General features: G+C 36.2%; 2 protein-coding genes across 3 annotated transcripts in view; one reads left to right on the forward strand and one right to left on the reverse strand.

Annotated features, from left to right (window-relative positions):
- Positions 1-22,317, reverse strand: part of LOC149568666 (membrane-associated progesterone-binding protein 4-like) — a 106,283-nt gene that overhangs the window by 82,339 nt on the left and 1,627 nt on the right. For both annotated transcript variants that reach the window (XM_089821546.1, XM_089821545.1), the window contains exons 2-3: positions 14,176-14,252; positions 13,813-13,884 (exon numbers count right to left, since the gene is read on the reverse strand). In XM_089821546.1, the coding sequence (XP_089677672.1) occupies positions 13,813-13,884; positions 14,176-14,252 (149 nt within the window). The remainder of the gene's footprint in view (positions 1-13,812; positions 13,885-14,175; positions 14,253-22,317) is intronic.
- Positions 10,794-11,823, forward strand: LOC149568669 (uncharacterized). Its single transcript, XM_089817594.1, has 2 exons — positions 10,794-10,950; positions 11,089-11,823. Exons 1-2 carry the CDS (start codon positions 10,816-10,818, stop codon positions 11,443-11,445), a joined length of 492 nt encoding a protein of 163 aa, XP_089673720.1. The 5' UTR covers positions 10,794-10,815; the 3' UTR covers positions 11,446-11,823.

Below are 22,317 nucleotides of genomic sequence, written 5' to 3' on the forward strand. Positions count from 1 at the left end.
TCTATGTAAGCAAAACTGCAGTTTCCCATAATTCTCTTCTCTTAAATCTGCAGCTTGTTATGTATAGCTACATGGATATTGCCCTTTGTGATGACAGTAAGTTTGAAATTTTGCAACAAATATTTATTGAGGGGAAACAGGAACCATACCAACATATAATGTCCCCAATCTCCATAAAGTGTCTTAATTAGGTTAATTAATTAAGAGGTCCAAGAATTTAAATATTATTATTAAGGGCCTTTAATTAATTAATAAAGGGGGCCCACTTAATAAAATAATAAAACTAATGTTTGTCAGCCTATTTGTAACTTTCGAAGAATTTCATGGAGGCCTTTATATGGCATTGGCTGGCACTGTAGGTAGGCATCACAGAGTTTATGTTTTCTTTGTATTTCTCGAAGTCGAAGGCTAAAGGTGGTTTGTATGCAGTTTCGGAGGTGGAAGATCTTCCCTATTCTATATTCGCAGTTTCAGTAGTTAGCAAGCATCCTAGTCTGTCGTTGGAGATATCATTCTGATATTTCACATTGAGCCTTAATCTGTAAAGTCTTCATTTGAAGACCAATTTGGTGTAATCTGCAATATATATAGAGATCCAACATTCACATATTTGGTTCATCTTCGTGTATTTTGTGTCTTTGTTGTAATGAACCCAGCTGGCCATAAATTCAAAATTAATGCTGAATTGTATATGCTTGAGAATTTTGAGAGATTCTTTGCATTTTTTATTGGTTTTAACTTTTTCCTGAATATATGTTTTTTGTATTCTCTGAAAATATATGCAATGCTTGTAAGTTAAACTATTCATCATACAATTAATGAAAAGACTTTATTTCCTCATTCCACTAAGAGCTATCTATAAAGTCATACCAATACTCACACCAACTCCATTCGCTTTTCAATCTATATGCAAAAATTTAAAACTAGATATATCTATAATTCATTGATTTGAAATTAATGAGAACCTGGCAACCGTTTAGCGACAACACCACCTTTCATCTATCAAGCAATTATCACTGAGGCCTGGAGGTATTGGATATGAGCACTTAAAGCCGGAATGTGTATGAAAAAGTTGAAACACAGAGGATAAGTGAGCATTTAACCTTAACATGGATACTAGATTTCAGGACATCTACGCCTGACTTCATAGTGAGCCTTTTCCCATTCAATGCAAGCTCTCCAAACACATATCGCAACCAATAAATTGAATTGTTGACCCAGTATATATAACCACAGCAGCTAGAGTATGACCACAGCATCTCCAGAATTGATTGCAGACCTTCACTGAGATCTACAGTAGCCAAATAAATATTGATTGCAGCCTCTGGCCTTAGACTGCGTTAAGAAACAAAATGCCAACCTTAAACAGTATCTTTAGCTGCATTTGAAATTACTGAATCCTCTTCACAAGTTGAACCTTCTAAGTACAGTCCTAACCTCTGATATGAGGTTAAAGCAAGCATAATTCACTGGCAACACCAGTTCAAACTTCAAAGTGTGATGTAGTTTTGAGAATTCACCATTCTCATACTAACAACGAATTCAAACCCTTGGTACCAAATTCACAAGTATGCATAATGATATCCGATTCACATACATTCCTTGCTTCAATGCTTACAGGTTGCTAAAACGAACCAGAGGCTTCAACACCACTCTTCCCCTTAGCTTCAATGATACACCTCCCATGCATACACGACAAAGATTATAAAGTTTAAATATTTGATGATATAACATTGTCTTTTGCTGTTGGCTTTTGACATTGAAAAATTAATAATTTTCCCCTCTCAATAAAGTTCAAAAGATTATAATCTTTTAATTGTAAATTCTCCTATGGAAATAATGATGCCCAAAAGCCTTAATAAAGGAGTCACAGGAAATAATAAGCTGCTAAATAAGAAAGTCCTCCAATATAACATTAATCAAGTTAAACTTACTTTATAGTCATTAATCATTTAAGCCTCCACTTCCTTTTTATAAAGTTCCACATTTAATTTTTTTTAATCAAACTTAATTAATAGTTAATAATTTAAATAAATGTCTTAATAAAATTACTCTGGGGGATTCTATCCAAGTCGAGCAAAAACAGGGACATTACATTTGTAGTGTTCATCTGTACTATAATCTAGTGTAATAATACTCATTGTACCAAGATATCTTCCCGACTACATACTTCGTTGTCAAACCCATACATACCCTACGCACAAGGTTTTGTTCTTTGTTCAAGGTTGAAGCATCAACATACGACTGAGGTCTCATTAACTAAATAGCCTAGTAGACACATCATACACCATATGGAAATATTGGAGGCTAACCATCATTGAAGGGTGTTAGTGTCAGGTGGCAGTATGTTGACTAGTAGGTAGCAATGTTGACTAGTGTGGTGGCAATGTGTTACTAAGTAGGGTGGAAGATCCGTGCCATTGAGGTGTGTCATTCAATACATCATAGTGATACCAAAACTAGTGATCCTAACAACTTGTTAGGGGAATCATGGTATCGAGTGATGGAAAATGGTGGTCAAATGTTGCGTGCAATACAAAAGATTGGCAAATATCTTAGCAATAGTGTTGATATTGCATTAGATATATTGGAAGAATGTTTGAGTAAGGTGAACCAATCACCTTCAAGATTCATACAGAGGACCTTGCACCGATTGAGGTCACCTTAAGACAACCCAGTTTGTTGAGACGCCATGACACGGAGATCAAGCTAGCAGCTACAACATGTCTAAGTATGTAACCTCCTCTTAGAGCTAGGATAGCAAGATTTGGTCCACAATATGTTTCATCGCTTTTTGGTCATGATAAAAGAGAGCCACGATAATAAGATTTTCTTTGCCATGGAGAATATTATGCTTTCATGTATTGAGGGGATGGATATAATATCCCCACCTATCATAAATATGCTATGGGCTATTCTTGATCAAGAATGCATCCCTTCTATTGTGGCATGTACATTGGTCAGAAAATTTATTCAAGCAATGTGAAAAAAAAAAAGTCTCAATTGTTATTTTTCTAGGATCGTTTCTGCAAATGTAGTAACATTGCCAATGTGATTGATGATTTCCAAATGCAGATTTGGATCTCATATAAATATGAGAAGAGGAGACATGTCTCTTCAAGAGACATGTTCCTATAGTTAATCATCTTTAGTTAACTATATGTATAACTCACCTTTAAGCATATATGTAATATTAATATATTAACCATATATGTAATATATTATTATATAATGTATAATACATATAATATATACATATTATATATATATATATATATATATATATATATATATATATATATATATATATATATATATATATATATATATATATATATATATATAATTCTTATCAATAATATAACACATAAAACAATGTTCATATAAATCATTAATACAAATACTCAATGTAATGAGTATATCACTTCTACTGATGCTATACTTCAACGCTCCCTCTTAGCAAGGGAGAAGTGACAAAAACATTTTATGAGATATCAATATCAAGGATATCTATACACAACATATTATCTGACTTTAACACTCTGAAATAGTGACTTGTCAAATAACTACAATCACAATGTTATGAACACTATCATAACATATAAGCATATAAGTCTGAAACAATATCTGGAGTAATCATAATGCTTTCGTTATCAATGACTTCCAGCATATCCAGAACAAAAATTGTCATAATAACAGGCCTATCATTTGCAAGATTGTCATCTTACAAAGATTAGCTTCTATATGTTCATTATCATGGTGTCTGGCAAAATCCAGCCCAAAGAACCATGATAACAGGTCTACCATTTATAAGATTGTCATCTTATAATAGTCACCTTCTGTTTATATATGTCAATGAAAGATCTTCAGCTTTCATTACATATCATATGTGAAATAGTAGCCACCATGAACCCAATCAGAGGGTGGTACAAAGGGTTTTCACCTCATACTTCTCTCTCATAGAGGAGAGTGCATTATAAAGAATTTCTCTTAGAACTTCTCCTGAAAGAGAAGATATCATCCACAAAGGATTGTATCTCAAAATTTCTTTCTCTGAACATCAATCTTGGGAAGTCAGGTCCTCTAGTTACTTCCTCAAAAACTCTCTTTACCCAAGGATGCCTGTCGAACTAATCAATCCCTCATGATATACATAGGAGTAGGCCCATAAACATCATGCAGTCATCCACATGTATTTCTAGACTCCCTCTGAGTATCAATCTTCTAAGCTCCTACATTGCCTTCGAAGAAGTGTCATACTCCCTCTTAATGTAGAGGAATCTCATAATCTTAATCATCAAAGATGTTTTCTTCAAGAGCCTCACTTTATCCATCTTACTCATCAGGGTCTTTGGAACTACTATTATTCAATTTAGGTTGCACTATATTTGGTAGCATCTGTAAAGTACCAACCTTCTTTTCCTATAAGAATATCCTCAAACATAAAGGAAAAGATCAAAGCAAATAACCCTTATAGTATGTATAGAATTACAAATAAATGAATAGATAAATGTAAACGATACAAGTACTTATCTGCCCATGAGGGTCATGGAATATTTCATTTTCTAAGGATGGTTCAAGTGGGAATGAAACATTGCCTATTATTCCCCCCCACAATGTAAAATTCCCACTCTTATAGCATTGAACACTTTTACATCACATCAAATTTGACGACTTCTTTCTAAGTTCCAATTTGCTCTTTTCGTCCATTGAAGCTCAAAACACTCATTAAGCTTAATAGTAGAAGCTAACACAAGCTTGTCCACAATACGCCAATATCTTGATTGAGAATGATTGTGCCACTTGAATGACTCTACAACTCATACATCAAGTTTCATTTATCAAAGAGAGACTCGTAGATAGTTTAATTTAAAGTCACAACTTTCTTATGATGTACACGAGGGGTAGGCCCATTCACATAGTTGCATGAATTATAGTCCTCTTCACTGTTACAATTTATCGATCACTGAAAATTCCATCACAACATTGGTTTACTCCCTCTAAATCAATATGATCGATATCATTGACGGCTGATGAAACCATATCATCTATCTGCTCCCTCTGACGGATGTGTCAGAATCCTTCTAAACATAAACCTTCTAAGCTTCTAAAATAAATTTCCCTTTAACAAAGTGTTAGACTCTCTCTAAATCTGATATTAATCCTCCTCTTCCTACAAGAACATTCTCGAAGGAAAAGATTAAGGCAAATGCTCATATAGAAAAATAAGTAAGTGCAATATTACAAAGATTAGATAAATAAAATACTAAAGGATAATAAATTCTCACAATAAGATCATTTCAATATAATTTAGATTTAACTCAAATTTATATTTTCAACATATTGTTTTCTTATTAATGGCACATATAATAATCTATGGTGACCAATTTCACTTATATTCTTTACAAATTATTTAGAAAATATATTTGACTTCATGTATAATCACCATATATATATATATATATATATATATATTCATTGATTTAACAATATAGAAGAAACTTTAATATATATTCACCTTGTTCTATATCACTCAAAATATTTCTTAGAAATTTTATATATATATATATATATATAATCATAATCTTCCATACATTGATATGATTTAGATAATATCTCATTATAATGTGAAAGAATTACTACATCACATAACTTACCTCAATACAATCTTGCAAGTACCACCTTAGTATCACCTTGAGATCTCTCGTCAACAAGTGGCAAGCACTTATGTACCTTTCCTTTTATCTTATGGATCCCACGATATTTTAGTTGTAATTTTGATTACCTTTCATTCCATGAAAATAAGTTTGAACTATTAGTTACTGGCCCTTGCTAATATTACCTCTCTCCCTTCTAATTGCTTCACTGCTGTATCGTGATCCAATATCAAGTCCACATAAATGTTTGATGGTTTCCTTTTTAATATATTTCATCTTTCATATATTTCATCTCCCCCTTCCTGTGCTATACCCGGTTTGACCTCTCACGCCATGAATTTTTCTCGATATGCGGTGGGACCCCTAAGGCCATGTCTTTTTATTTTATTTTTATAAGTGTTCTTTCTATAGCATTTAGGTTTCTCGTTTTAATATTTAAAAATGAGTGACCCAGCCATGACTAGAATCAGGGCCCTCAAACAATTCTTGTCGATCATAGAAGGATGCATAATTAAATTGTGGCGTCAACCCTTTGAATTCCTTCCATTTTATTTTGTGTGTTGAACAAGTCTGACCAATGAGCATCATTGACCTCATTTTGCTGAGCGTATTTAAGATTTTTATGCACACTACTTAGTAAGGATCTCGCTGCGTAGGTTCGCATTTCTAATCTTGGATGAACGTGCCAACCAATCTATTGTGATTGTTCTCTTACCTTCATGCCAAACATATTGCCTTACATGAGGTGGGACAGGAAGACGCTACAGACTAACTCTCAAACCAAAGTCCCATTTAATACACAATAACTCAATTGATTCTATCGACATAGTTTGAGTCTCATAGAAATGATGCTCTTGCTGTTGTTTACCTCTGCTTCTTCAGGTGTCTTCCACGTTACTATATTGAATCAACAAATTACTATTCTTCTATTCTCGCCATATCTGAATTATGTTATTCCAGCGTTGCATATCCTTCTCTTGTTTATGCAAAGCTGATACCAATGTAGATATATATATTGAACATAGATAATATGCTATTCTCTAAATTTCTTCTATTCGATAACTATCTTTTGAACTTCATGACCGGTGATTGATCAAAGACATTGTTTTAACCATAATTCGAAAATAGTCATTCCCTTCTCATGACCTTTGTCAAACAATTAAGGTAGCTGATTGCTATGTCTGCTATGTGATGCCTTTATCCATCAGTTGAGAAAAATTCTGTATTTTTCTTTGTTACATTTGCAGTTGGCTCTGATACCATGTTGTTTTTCTAGGATCATTTCTGCAAATATAGCAACATTGCCAATGTGATTGATGATTTCCAAATGCAGATTTGGATCTCATATAAATATGAGAAGAGGAGACATGTCTCTTCAAGAGAAATGTTCCTATAGTTAATCATCTTTAGTTAACTATATGTATAACTCACCTTTAAGCATATATGTAATATTAATATATTAACCATATAATTATATATATATATTCTTACTAATAATATAAGACATAAAACAATGTTCACATAAATCATGAATACAAATACTCAATGTAATGAGTATATTACTTCGACTGATGCTATACTTCAACATCAATTGCACGAGGCTAAGGATGTTGGTGACAGCAATAAGAGTGAAGAGCAATATGAAGAGTCACATGAGGATATGCAAGAATCTGCTACTACACCTACAAGTGGAGAAAACCTAAGCCTACATGCCAACAAGAAGGTTGAAGAGGGCACTTGCATGGAGCCTGCCAAGCCAACATTGATCAAACGATTGCACGGAGATGTGGACACTACTAGTGACCCTTTTCATGGACAAGGTCTACAGTTTGAGTATGGAGTTCTTCCTTTTGTAGAATATGTGGCAGACTTGATTATTGTTTTTCAAAAAGAGTGGCATCTAGACTAAGTCACAAGGTTCGAGTTCGAGTTCGAGTTCGACAAGAATGAAGTTCGCATGAAGTTCGACAAAGTAAAAAATTTGGAAAAAAATTCGACATCAAAATCGCCTTATATAATTTTAAAAAAATTTAAAAATATGATCTTGATTCCTAGTTAGGGGGGAGTTTGTGACTTCTTGTTCATGGTATTGGTGAATATATATGCATTGTAGTAAATATTTTATGAGTTAATGAATTTCATGCAAAGAACTTTTCAATTCAAACACAAAAATATAAATATATACATATTTATAAATTAATTTTATATTTCAAATATATAGTGAATTTCATGCAAAGAACTTTTCAATTCAAACATAAAAATATAAATATATACATATTTATGAATTAATTAAATATTTCAAATATATAGCATATGTATGCATACATATACACTAATAAACAAATTTACTATAAAAATTAAATTCAATTTATACACAAAATTTATAAATTAATATAAAATAACAAACATATAATACACACATACCTATAAACAAAATTACTAAGTAAATTAAATTCATTATCTATACATATATATACACGACAAAACTTATATGTAACACGAAACCTAATTAATTACATATATTAAAATTTATGGGTCATTGTTAATCAATTTTTCATTCGCGCGCAGGCTAGAAATGATTAACTTTTGTTTGCCGTCATGAATGATAGGAGGAAACATGAGATTTACATCTACAGTATGCTTCATAATGCCCGCGCTATTCTTTCCTGAAGAGCAAAAGATTTTCGTTTTCAAAGATTATTTGAAGTTTTAATTACGGTTTGGATTAGTGAAGAAGGGCTTCCGATTTGGAATGAGGGCATTCGATCGTCTGAAATGAAGAATGAAACATGTGAAAAACCCTCGAAAATTCATTTTGTTTGAAATTTTAATTATAGAAAAAATTAGGTCCTTTATACAGGCGAACAACAAGCGAATATGAATGAATTATTTACAGTATTTTGAAGTTCGCCAAATTCCGAACCTCATGGCTGGAATTCGTCGAACCCTGTGACACAGCATCTAGATGTGAAGAACAACTTGCAGATGAGTTTTGAGATTCCAGACCATCATTTTTGAAAAGTGATTGATTGGCATCATGACATAACAACTTGGAATTTGGGCATCGTTGTGTTTGATGATTGGCTTCACTAGGATCCTGACGGCTCCAAGCATGGCAACATTTATATCAAAGTGCAGCAGTGGAAGCTTGATGGAACGTACAGGTGCTTTAAGGACGTGGTGTTCATGGTCATATGACGCAGCATGGGGATTTTTGGTGTTATAGCTTTCGACACCTGCACTTGGTTTGGGATCTTGGAGCTTTGTAGTTGGCAAACTATTTGATGACAAATTGCTTAAGGGAAAGCAATCTTTGGATGGCGAGGATTTGTAATGTCCCCAATTTTCATAGAGTATCATAATTAGGTTAATTAATTAAGTGGTCCAAAAATTTAAATAACATTATTAAAAACCTTTAATTTATTAATAAAGGTGGCCCAAAAATTTATATAACATTATTAAAGACCTTTAATTTATTAATAAAGGTGGCCCAATTAATAAAATAATAAAATAAATTTGTAGCCCATTTGTAAGTTTCGAGAAACTTCTTGGAGGCCTTTATAAGGTATTCATCTAAGTTACCGGATTCGCACCCTGGAGCTCGGGTCCGGGTCCGGATTCATTTGGGTCCGGATCCGAGCTCGGGTCCGCGACCGGTCCGGGCAAGGTCCGCATTTTGGCCTGCGGGTCCTCCCGGGTCTGTGCTTGCAGGCCAAAATGCGGACCCTGCCCGGACCGGTCGCGGACCCGGGTGAATCCGGGCGGACCCGCGGCAGGTGGGACCAAAAAGTGGCCCAAAAAAGCAATAAAATTATGTTTTTTTCATTATTTTTTTTTCCAAACCCTAAAGTAAGGCCTATTAGATGCATTTCATTCATCTAATCTCTCATTTGCTTTGTCATTTTGCTCTCTCATTTTGATGTGGCCATTTTGCAAGTTTGAAGAGAAGGTTGTAGAGATTGTTTGTGGAGTCTCAAATCCTTCAAATAATCAGTGTTGAGTGTTCCAGGTATGCATTTGATCCTTCCTTTTGCTTCTTTCATAGTTTGTTTTTAGTTTTTTAAATTTTTTATATTTATTGTTCTAAATTTTTATCAAGTTTTGTATAAGTTTTGAAATTTTTTTTAAATTTGTTTTTATAGATTGCAAGAATCCAAGAATGAGTAGTCAGGGTACAGTGGATGGGGTGGGATCCCAAAGATTTAAAATTGATAAAGGCTCTCCTTTGTGGAAGTATACAACAAGAATTGAGCAATGTGCTGGTGGGGGAGGGTATATATGGAAATGCAATTTTTGCCAAAACCAATATAGAAGCTCCTATTTCCGGGTTAAACATCATTTGATAGGTCCACCAGGTCAAGGGATTTCTATGTGTGAGGGCCCCCCAGAAGGAGGTAAAAAAGGGTTGTCGGCTCCTCAAATAGTAGGCATGTTAAAAGAACAAGAAGAGGCTGATAGGTTAGTGTCAAAGGCAAAAAAAAATAAGTCAAAGCAAATACCACCAACACCACCCTCTCAAACAATTAGTAAACCACATCCCTTCCTACCTACCCCATCTATGGATGAAGATGAAATAGAAACACCCGCATCCCGCAAGAGAGGCCCATTAGATACGGCATTTGAATATGACAAGAGAGAAATTGCTGACATAAAGGTTGGGCGTTGCCTCATTACAAATGGTGTTTCATTCAATCTAGTGAGATCCCCTTATTGGAGAGAGATGGTGAAAGCAATAAATGATGCACCTCATGGTTACCAATCCCCTGGATATGAAAAGTTGAGAACCACCATATTGCATAAGGAGAGAAAGAATGTAGAAAACCTCCTCGAACCAATAAGAGATTCTTGGATCCAAACGGGGGTGAGCATTGTCTCTGATAGATGGAAAGATTGCAAAAAACATCCATTAATAAATGTGATTGTTGCTTGCCCCAAGGGGGCAATGTTTTTGAAGGCGGTTGATTGTGAAGGGCAAGTAAAGGATGCAAATTTTATTACCCAACTTCTCATTGAATCGATAGAGTCCGTGGGAGTTGACAATGTTGTCCAAGTAATAACGGACAATGCTAAAGTTTGTAAGACTGCAGGTGCTTTGGTAGAAGCACAATATGAGCATATCTTTTGGACACCATGCACTGTCCACACCTTGAATTTGGTGATGAAAACAATGGGCAGCCAAATTGAATGGATGAAAAATGTGTATGAGGAGGGTGAGCAGATCCAAATGTTTGTGACAAACCACCATATGTCACAAGCAATTTTCAGAACTTTCTCCCGCTTGGAATTATTGAAGGTAAATTTTAAACTTTATTTAGCTTCATTTATCATATTAATTTTTGTGTCATACTTTACAAAATTTAATACATATTCTTAAATTTTTGTGTTATCAACTTATCATATTAACTTACAATTTGAATTAACATGGTAATAGGTTGCTGAAACAAGGTTTGCTTCACACACAATCGTCCTTAGACGACTTGTGAGGGTGAAAGAGGCATTGGGTCAAATGGTTATTAGCAACAAATGGGGTGGATGGAAGCAAGCTGATACAGAAAAGGCCAAAACTGTAAAGGATTTGATCTTGAGTGATAATTTTTGGAATAGGGTGGAATATGCATTAGAACTCACCGAGCCCATCATGTCTATGCTTCGGTATGCCGACACGGATGAGCCTTGTTTGGGGAACATATATGATGCCATGGACTCTATGCTAGAAAGAATGAAATCAGTAAGTTTAAATTTTTATACAATACTTTATCTTTGTTTATTGAGAGATTTTGATTTTTGATTTTAATTAAGTTATTAACACTACATCAAGATAACTTACATGTACATCATTTGACATCCCAGGTCATTCAGAGGAGAGAGCAGGATCCTGATACCTTATACACTAAGGTGGAGAAAATTGTTCTACATCGTTGGAACAAGATGACTACACCTTTACACCTCTTGGCATATGCACTTTCTCCTAGATATTATAGCAGTGAGATACTTGCTATTCTTGGTAGAGTGGCACCATATAGAGATCCTGAAGTTGCTGTTGGGTATAAGAGGGCACTTAACAGACTCTTTAGTGATCCTGATGTGGCATCAAATGTTAGGAGAGAGTTTGTTGATTTTGTCTCAAGCAAAAATGCAGAGCCTGATGCAATCAATGACCAAAGTAAATTGGATGCTATTGGATGGTGGTACTTACATGGGGAAAGTTACATGTACCTCCAACCTCTTGCCATTAAGATGTTGTCACAAGTATGTATTTAAGTTTTTTTTCCTTTTCTTATGGCCACTTAGCTTGTCGAATTAGCACTCTTAAATTCCTATTGTATTGTAAAATTACTTAGCTAATTTTTTAAAATTTGTTGGTTGTCTCTCTAGGTTGCAAGCTCTTCTGCTGCTAAGCGGAATTGGAGTACATACTCCTTTATCCACTAGTGAAGCGTAACCAGTTGGGTTCAAAGAAAGCAGAGGACTTGGTATTTATTCACAACAACTAGCGCCTCTTATCACGCAAGGATCCAGGATATAAGAAGGGACCAGAGAAGTTGTGGGATGTACTACCTGAGACTTCTAACTTGGATATGACTGTCCAAGATATATCTAGAATTGCCTTGCTAGATGTTGAGGAGGACGAGGAGGATGTGGCTGCATCTGGGGCTAGTGGAACCGTTTGGGTTCCAATGATGTGGAAAATGTCAATGATATAGATGAGGATGAAGCCATTGATCCCTCATATTTTGATGACCCATTTTGACCCTTGAAGGGCATTTGCATCTTTGATAAACTATGTTTAAACATTTGTCATTGACTCATCGAGTCATTTATGATTTATCACTATGTTTCACAGTTTCAAACTTTATTAAGTCATAATTTATTATCTATCAATCTGATGAAGTAGTCTATGTTTTGAAATTCCATTTTGCATTTTAGTAATTCAATGTATGATTTTATTTACAACATTAGCATAGATTAATGAGTGAGTATTTAATGTTTATCTTTGACATTTGGCATTGATCAATAATCAAGTAACATTGATATATTCATACTATGGAATGACTTAGTTTTACTTTTACAACTATATGAGTTTATAATTTTTTTTGCATATATATATATATATATATATACTAACGAACCCACCCACGAACCCAAATGGGGAAAAAAAAAATTGCCCGAACCCACGAACCGAACCCCGAACCCGAACCCGTCCCCAAACCCGAATCGGCAACTTAGGTATTCATTGGCACCGTAGGTAGGAATGGTGGAGTTTATAGTTTCTTTGTATTTTTAGAAGATGAAGGCTGAAGGTGGTTTGTAACTTTGTATATAGTTTTATTTGCAATTTTGGTGAAGCCTCAAATCTGTGAAGTCTTCATTTAAAGACCAATTTGGTGTAATTTACAATGTATATAGATCCGGCATTCACATATTTGGTTCAGATTGGTGTATTCTGTGTCGCTCTGGTGTTCATCTGTGTTATACTCTGGCGCAATAACACCCATTGTATCCTGATCTCATCACCACTACATACTTTGTCATCAAACCCATATATACCCTACATGCAAGGCTTTGTTCTCTGTTCATCAACATATGGCTGAGGTCTCATTGATCATATCGCCCAGTAGACACATCATACACCGTAAGGAAATATTGAATGGCAACCATCACTGAAGGGTGTTGAGTGGCAATATTGGGTGGCAGTGTGCCCACTAGTATAGTGGTAGTGCTGACTGGTACAGTGGCAATGTGCTACTAAGTGGGGTTGAAGGTTTATACTATTGAGGTGTGTCATTTGGTACATCACACAAGCTCAATGTCTAAAGTTATTGGTTGGCACCCAATTTTCCAAATAATTGTCAGCATAAGATATGCAGGCCTGTGCAATGTTATTTGAGAAAATGTTATAGTTGCATTGAACAGTGAATGGCATTTTGAATTTATAACAGACAAAACTGCAAACAAGTTTTAGTTTTAAATGAAGAAACAGAAGTTTTGAGTTATAATAACCTCTACATTTTGCCTGTAATAGCTGCAAGTAAACTAAAAGGTGCATTTCTAGCTAAGAGATCAAAAGGAATTTCATGGACTACATCCTATCTGAATCTAGCATCCAACAGAGGAACGTAATAAACTTTAATTGACAATGGCAATATTAGTTTACCTTCCAGCAAAGTGATTGTAACTGCCCCCTACTCCATAATGAATTCTGCCTTTATTTACGTCAAAGACGCTCCTGAAATTGCATCATGAATACCCAAATGTCAAGTGACTAATAATGCAAAACTCAGAAAGCCACTTTCACATTAGTAGCAATACTCCTTAAACAGTTTAAATACAAAATGCATAACACAAGGAACAGATATTCAATGCCAACAACACTCCTGCAATAAAACAGGGAAATACTGATGCACCGACAAACCTATTGAAATAGATCCTGGATCAAACACAAAGCTAAAATAATAAATATATGATAGAAAATTAAAAATTAATTAATAGAATAAAACAGAACTAGCATAAACAATACCCTAAAATGCCCAAGAGAATTGGTAAATCTTCATCCGTGCCATTATATTTGGCTAGCTCTTCTTTAGTCCATAACCTCTGTACACAACACAAGCAAAAATGTCTTTAGAAAGAAACCAAAATATAGAAGAACAAAAGCTTCAATGAGAGAGAGAGATATGGAATGGTTAAAAAAATTTATTATACTCAGTGATTCCGTTCAAGGTTTCAGGTCACTATAAGACATCAAACGGGAGATTGCATATTCATAACCAAAAGTTATGTTACAGAAAATTCTAGAGGGGCATCATAAGCAAACCTTAAAATACTAAATGTCTACACAGATAAGTTGAAGAGCAGATAACTTGAGATGCAGGAGCATCCTAGATGAATTTGCAATCAGCATCAACCAAAAAAATTATATTTTATGTTTCCTTGTATTTTTGGCTTAAGATGAATTTTTGGTATTTAATAACTCTAAGCCAAACATTGTTATAAACTATTTTGGCATGGTTATATGAGACCAATGGTGTAATTTTGTGTATCTTGGTGGCATTTATCATTGTCAGTATTTTGCTTTGAAGGAGGCTTGGGGACCCCTGGATCAGGTGTGGACAAAAGCGAATTTTGGAGCATCAAAGGGTAATCTAAATCCATCCAGTGTTGGATTCGTGGCTAGAGATTGAAAGAGGAAACTTTTGGTGGTTGGAGCTAAACACCCTTGTGATGGGATGAATAATGAGGCAGAAGTTCAAGCTGCTCTCAATGCAGTGTTGATGGCTAAAATAATTAGTGTTTCCTGACTTCACCTTGAAGTGGATCCATTGATCATTGTCAACATTATCGCCAAAGAGGAGGTTGGAGTTTATAACTTGAATATATATATTAAATGGATCAATTCTATTATTGGCACCTTTGATGATTTTAAAATAACTCATGTTAAATGGGGAGGGAATGGGCTGATGAACACTCTGTCAAAGGTGGGGCTAACACTTAACTTGGCAAGTGATGGGATGTACAAAGACTTCCACACTATTGATGGGAGGAGTTGGATTTAAAACTCGATGGTGGCAGTCAGCATCATCATTAGATGTGAACACAATCTTTAGTATGCTTGAGGGTGTCATTGTTAATGCTATATCAGAGGATATTATTCATGCTTGGAGTATTCAAATAGCAGGCACTCTTTCAAAATGGCTGATTTATTTTCAGAGGTGGGGGCTTTTTTGAACACCTAAAGGGTCTCATTTTTTTAGAGTGAGTTTTTGTCTACCACACTTCTTTAAATTTCTTGTTTAAAATACAAATTTCTACAGCTATCCATTGGACGGCAAACAGGATGAGTAATCATTTCTCGGAAAAGGTTGATTCATAGCTGACAACTTATTAATATTGGAGCCAAAAAACAATATTCAAGGTGGACATGGTTGGGTTATGTTTAATTGAGTTGATGGGCAAGCATGTGAGAAGGCATTGGAATGAACACTTTATACATGGGGGATTTAGATGGGCATATCTGATAATTTGATATTGCTCTTTTTTTTTGACACGCAGAGTTTGGTTGGGCGTTTGGTATAGGGTTGGAAGCTAGTTTCACTCTGTGCACAGCAAGACAACAACAATGTTTGTTGGAGGAAGTTTCCAAGAAGAGAATGCGGAGTGTTTTCCCACTTGACAACCTAGAATTTTGGTAAATTATTGATCTGCTGTTTGGTGAAGAGTTCATGAACTCTGAACACAGATACAAGGCAAACATTAATATTGCATCCACCCTGTTAGCATGGGTACTTGAGCTCAGCACCAAGGAGGAAGCAGTTTGGATGATGAAAGCATGTGTTCAACTGGAATGCTGGCACAGCCAGGCAAGGAGTTTTAAGCCAGCGTAAGCAGTTGGTGTTTGGTGGGTGACAACTCACCAAAACTCCAACCATTTATTTCTGATCTGGAGTGCCACCACCAAAAAAGTGGAGAGATGAGAGGAAGCAATGGCTGGGTGGGAGTTATTGAAGGACCACCTGCATGCATGGGAGATGGAGAAGAAGAGGCGGAAGCTAGAAGTCAAGGATGAGAAACCAGGCAAGAAGAAGGGTAAGGATGTGGTCTACAGCCCAAAGGACAATTGGGTAGATGGCCCAATGGGCAAAGCACGAAAGATGTAAGGCATTTCACAATTTTCTGGTTAAATATTTTGTTACTTCATCGTCAGTGCTATACCAGTTCATTATTAATACCATATCAAAGGGGTATTCAAATTGCAGGCACTCTTTCAAATGGTCCATTTTATATTCAGAGGTGGGGGGTTTTTTGAAGACTTGAAGGGTCTTAATTTTTAAGAGTAACATTTGGTCTACCACCCTTCTTCATGTTTCTTGTTTAAAATTCAAATTCCCACAGATACCCGTTGGATGGCAACCAAGATGGTTAATGAGACATGTGCACAATTATCATTTCATGGAAAAGGTCAATTCAAAGCTTACAACTTATTAATATTGGAGGCAATAAACATCATTCGAGGTGGACGTGGTAGCTCATTGAAGTACCTTGGTCCTCATATGTGGGTTATGTTTAATTGAGTTGATGGGCAAGCACATGATAAGGCATGTGAAGGAAATATTTGTAAACAGGGGGGATTTAGATGGGCATATCTGATAATTTGATAGTGCTAGTTTGTTTGAGTCACAGAGTTTGGCCAAGCGTTTGGTGGAGTGATGGAGGCTAATTTCACTATATGCACAGCAAGACAACAACAACGTTTCTATGGGGAAGTTTCAAAGAAGAGAATGTGGAGTGTTTTCCAACTTAACAGCCTAGAATTTTGGTAGATTAATAATGATGTGCTATTTGATGAAGTGTTCATGAACTCTGAACACAGATACAAGGTAAACAATGATATTGCATCCACCCTGTTAGAATGGGTGTTTGAGCTCAGCATCAAGGAGGAGGCAGTTTGGATGACGAAAGCATGTGTTCAACCAGAATGGTGTAGGGGTCTCATTCTGATGGTGGTGGTGGCACAACCAGGCAAGGGGATTTGAGCCAGCAAATGCAGTTTGCATTTGGTGGGTGACAACACACAAAAACTCCAACCATTTTTGATCTGGAATGCCACTTCCAACAAAGTAGAGAGATGAGAGGAACCAATGGCTGCGTGGGAGTTCTTGAAGGATCACCTACATGCATGGGAGATAGAGAAGAAGAGGCAGGAGTAGGAAGTCAAGGAAGAGAAACCAAGCAAGAAGAAGGGTAAGGATGTAGTCTATGGCCCAAAGGACTATTGAGTAAATGGGCCCAATGGGCAAAGTATGAAAGATGTAAGGCCTGCTAGTTTCACATTGTTAGTGAACAGATTGTCCTTCAAGAAAATGTGTGCAACTATAACCCTGAATGCCCAAGTGAGAGGACTAATCAGCACCAACAGTTGGACAGGTTATCATTGGATTGATAACCTTCCTCTAAATTTTATCACGTACAGCTCCCCGTGTGAGATATACAATGAATTAATTGTGGATGCTTTTAACTAGAAACCATGAAAGGATTTCAAACATCTACCTGTAAACACAAAGTAGATGCGGAAAAACTAAACAACTACAAGAAAATGAACGGCAAATGACACAAAGTCCATTCACCCTGACATGTTACAAAGGATGAAATCAAGAAACACATTTTCCATCTCCTTGAGAAAGTGTAGAAACAAAGCTATGAATATGTCTTGCAATCAAAATGTATACAAGGAACAGAGACAATAAAAGCATGTTTTAGAGAAAACTAAAGTGACACAAAGATCACGATTAGTGGAAAGAGGATTGATCAAACTCTAGGTTTTGATATACAATCACCTTCCGAGTCTCCCTTCCCTAAAGCATAAAAGATACAAAGACCTTATTACGCATTTGCAATTACAATCACTGTTAAAGAAAGCTAAAACTTCTTCTCTCTATTACATAAACAAATCATAACTCTCCTACTTTCTAACACACAGTTCAGAAAAGAGAAAAGAAACCCTGGCTCTGCTCCCTATAACCTTCACAAGAAAATGGGATAATTCTGAAAATCTCTCCTTTTGCTGAAGCCCACAGTCTGCAGTCCCGGAGAGAAAAGATGGAACCCTTTTTCTCTGGTTCCGTGGTCTATTTAACCTCTTTGGAGTTTGTTCACCTTTCAGTTATCCAAAATTGTTTCTTTGATATTCCCCAAGACTCTTTAAATCCCACCTTACAAATACCCTTTCTAAATCCACTACACATGTCTTCAGCTATAGATTGTTTTTAATAAAACACTTTGAGGAAGCCGGATGATTTTCCTTCCCACTTTTTATGAAGATATTCAATAAAGAATAATTTTGAGTCAATTGCTTGGGGACAAATGTGGATGTTTACTGCTTGACAGTTGTAGTAACCCTCATCACTGTGGGTTCTTTTATAGTGGTGACGGTCCCTGACATGTGAATATCAAGAAATCTACATATATTAACTCTGTATTCATCATTAAATTTGGCCACACCCATGTGCAAGGATTTTGAATTTCATGCTTGAATTTTAAAAAAAAGGGAACTCTTAATCCTTTGCACTTTTCATGATAAAGTTTGATCAGTCAATCATCAAACTAATTTAGGTTTGGCGGCAAAGATACTACTTAGGCTTTCTATTCTTCGAAAATCTTGAAGTCTCATCTTTAATCACGAATAAAATCCTCCATTATTCCTTCGGAATTAAATTTGACAAACATTAAGATTTTGCTCTGCGGGTGAGTATTTTATCATTATCTCCATGTTTGATGTTATAAACCATCAATACTCTATGGTTTCTGCCTCGTGCTTTGATATTTCTCTTTACTTATCGCCATGTCTAAGTTCCTGCAGGGTTATGCTATTTTCAGTTCTCAATCTACTCTTTCTTTTTAGAATAACTTCTTCGTATTGCTCCAACTAACATTTTTTTTATGTTGATCTCGTAACATGAAAATGGAATCATTCTGATGACAAGTAATTCCCCGGGACTTTTGTAAGCTTCCAAAGTAACTGATTTGTTGAAGCAACTGAGAATAAAGGTGCACGGTGCCATGCTCAATTGCCCCTTCAACATGCCTATTATCTCTTTTAATGCCTTTCGAGTTTGCTAGCATGGGAGCACCGAAACTCATTTCTTTATTAATGCTTGCAGACATAGGCTCTATATGCACATTCTATCAAACAGTTTTCTGCCATTTCTTCATTTTTATGCCGACAGAAAGCATGCTCGGGTATTTGATCAAGTAGTTTATATTTCCCTGTGAAGTCTTTATATATAGGGCATGGTGAGATTCACACCTGTTCTTTCATCCTTTTATGACTTGCACAAGTGTTGCCGAGCGTATCTCATACATCGGGTTTTCAAGGGAATGCAAGTTCGTTCGGGCTCGAGCATGCAATTTGTCACACAAATTATGTGCTTCCTTGATGCCAGCCTTTAATACCTGTGCCCTATTCGAGCTCGGGTTTCCTATGGGTGTCACAGTAAGCTCGCCTTTCATTTGAATGCTGTGGCTTTGAAAATGAATGGTTTTCTATCGGCTCTGTATTTGACTTGAAATGCAAATACTTCGCACTCCTACCATCAATATGAAGACCCCTGGGATTTACAATTCCCCAGTGGCTATGTTTGCATGTCGTGCTTTCCCATGGTGCCTTGTCAAAGCATCGGCTTGTACTTTCTTTTGTTCTCCAATACTCATGACGTATCTATGTCTCCGATAGTTTGAATCTCATGTCATGCAGTTTAAGGCAGGCTCAGGCATTTTGGTTTATTTCAAGCTCACCTATGTCTTCTTTCCTTTAGCAAGACAATACTATTGCAAGAACACGGATCTTTAATCACTAATCTCGTCCGACTATCAACAGCCAGCACACTCGATAACAAGGCAGCATATCTTAAGAAAACTGATGCTCATTATCACTAATTTGTATTGAGGATGATTAACACAGAATATGTCTTCATGCGGGCAGTCATCCAATAAATTTGAGGTAGGGACTGTATTTAGCGCAGATATGAATCTGTTCTTAAGCTGTAGTCATGACTTGAATCTCAATTAAAGCATCCATATGAACAATGGTGAACATTCCCGATGATTAACTCTGATCCTCACTCTTTCTTGTGGTGACCTTCATTTGTGATTCTCTTTGCAATCGGGCACTCCTTGTTCTTCAAACAGATTTAACATGGACTAAGCCACGTAGAATGCAAGGTGTCCCTATGTCTGCACAGATGCTGCAGGCTTGATAATGAAAACAGATGTATTAGAATTCGTGATATCATGAAATCCACACCATGTATTTGGCATCGGGGCGTTTATCTACAATCTTATTCTTGCTGTTTGATCCTGCCACCATCATGCATTCAGGGTTTCTTTTGCTTGTATATGTTTATTCCACTTAGGAATTCTATGAAACAAACGGTGCTTCAAAGATGAATGAATTCTAATGTAAGCTCATCATGTGCCACCTGAGATTGGTCAGACCTTCCAAATGCTCTGGTCTCTCGGGCTCTGAATACCAATTCAGTTCTCATAATCCATTCTTTGAATGACCTCTGCAAACACTAGGATCAAGATTCGAAAAGTAAAACCACAACCAACTGCCTGATGCACTATTACCTTGTGTTTGGACAAATCGACCATGTATGACCTCGAACACATGCATGTTTTTCTTAGCAATTCTAGCATTGTCATGGGATAAATGCATATCAAAAATATGACTGGTCACCAATGAGTTTCTCAATCCAATCTAACAACAGCTTCTGCATGCCCCATAATGTATTGGACCTGTCAACTTATCTCGAGCTGATCTAGCATTATTCTTTCACAGTGATAGATGTGAATAGCATTTACATATCCCTGAGTCCATATTTAAAGACATGTCTCGGGCTTGTTTTGGAAAACTGGAGCAAGGAAGTCTCAAAACCAAAGTGTGGATTACTGAACCCGAGGTTCATACCATAATCTTGCACATTCTAGGCATCATCTTCTAGACCCACCCATGACGTTTTATAGAACCACTGATTTTAATTGAAACATAGAATGAACCCTTGGAACTACTGAACTGATGGAATCTAATCATGAATTATGAACTTTCCTGAGTCAACCATTCTGCATCCTGAAACATGAGTCTGAACTTTGCTTGTGTTGAACCTGCAAGATGGATCATCTGAACCACTGAACTACTTCGAACTACTTTGAACTACCAAACCACTTTGAACCATTTTGAACCTCAGTTCTAAGTATTTCAGAGAGGTTCAAAACCTGAAACTGAAAGTTTAAAATCTGGGTCCATATGTGTACTAACACACATTTTGCTGGTTATATTTTGTTTATAATACTCTGTTAGTGTATGCCTATCAAAAAATGTCTTTTTAGTATATAATTTTGATAGCCCATATTCTTCATAGTATGGGCACAGGGATTGGGAGTGCTTCTTTTTTTTACTCATAACTGTAATGGGATAGTCCTAGGGCACAAGTGTTCACACCTTTTTTACTGCATTTACAGTTTTAGAAGGTTTTGGTCAATTCCGGCAAGGTGATGGACATTGATAGCAGACTTTTTCAGGGCTGAGCCAAAAACTATAATTTGTTTAAAATGCTCTGTTAGTGTATGCCAATCAAAAAATGATTTTTTTACTATATGATTTCGATATCCCATTTTCTTGTGATATTGCTATCAGGATTTAACTGTGTGATTTTGAGTCAAACTCATTGACCCATGTTTCATGAGTAGTGATTCAACATGAATCCATCTCTCATGAGAATGAATGGAACACTTAGCACTCATTGGATCTAGGTGATGCTCGCAGGGGTGAAGCACCGGGACTTCCCGGGAGGTCACCCATCCCAGTTCTACTCTAGCCTGAGCGCGCTTCACTCCGTGGTTGCAAGCTTTGAGTTTAACCATGGAGAAAACTCCGTAGTGAAGCGCACTCAGGCTGGAGTAGTACTGGGATGGGTGAACTCCCGGGAAGTGCCAGTGCTTCACCCCTGCGAGCATCACCTAGATCCAATGAGTGCTAAGTGTTCCATTTATTCTCATGAGAGATGGATTCATGTTGAATCACTACTCATGAAACATGGGTCAATGAGTTTGACTCAAAATCACACAGTTAAATCCTGATAGCAATATCACAATTTGACTTGCTGTG

This window comes from Cupressus sempervirens, chromosome 3, assembly GCF_028749045.1.
Source record: "Cupressus sempervirens isolate cs-2001-9-10 chromosome 3, ASM2874904v1, whole genome shotgun sequence".
Lineage (NCBI taxonomy): Eukaryota > Viridiplantae > Streptophyta > Pinopsida > Cupressales > Cupressaceae > Cupressus > Cupressus sempervirens.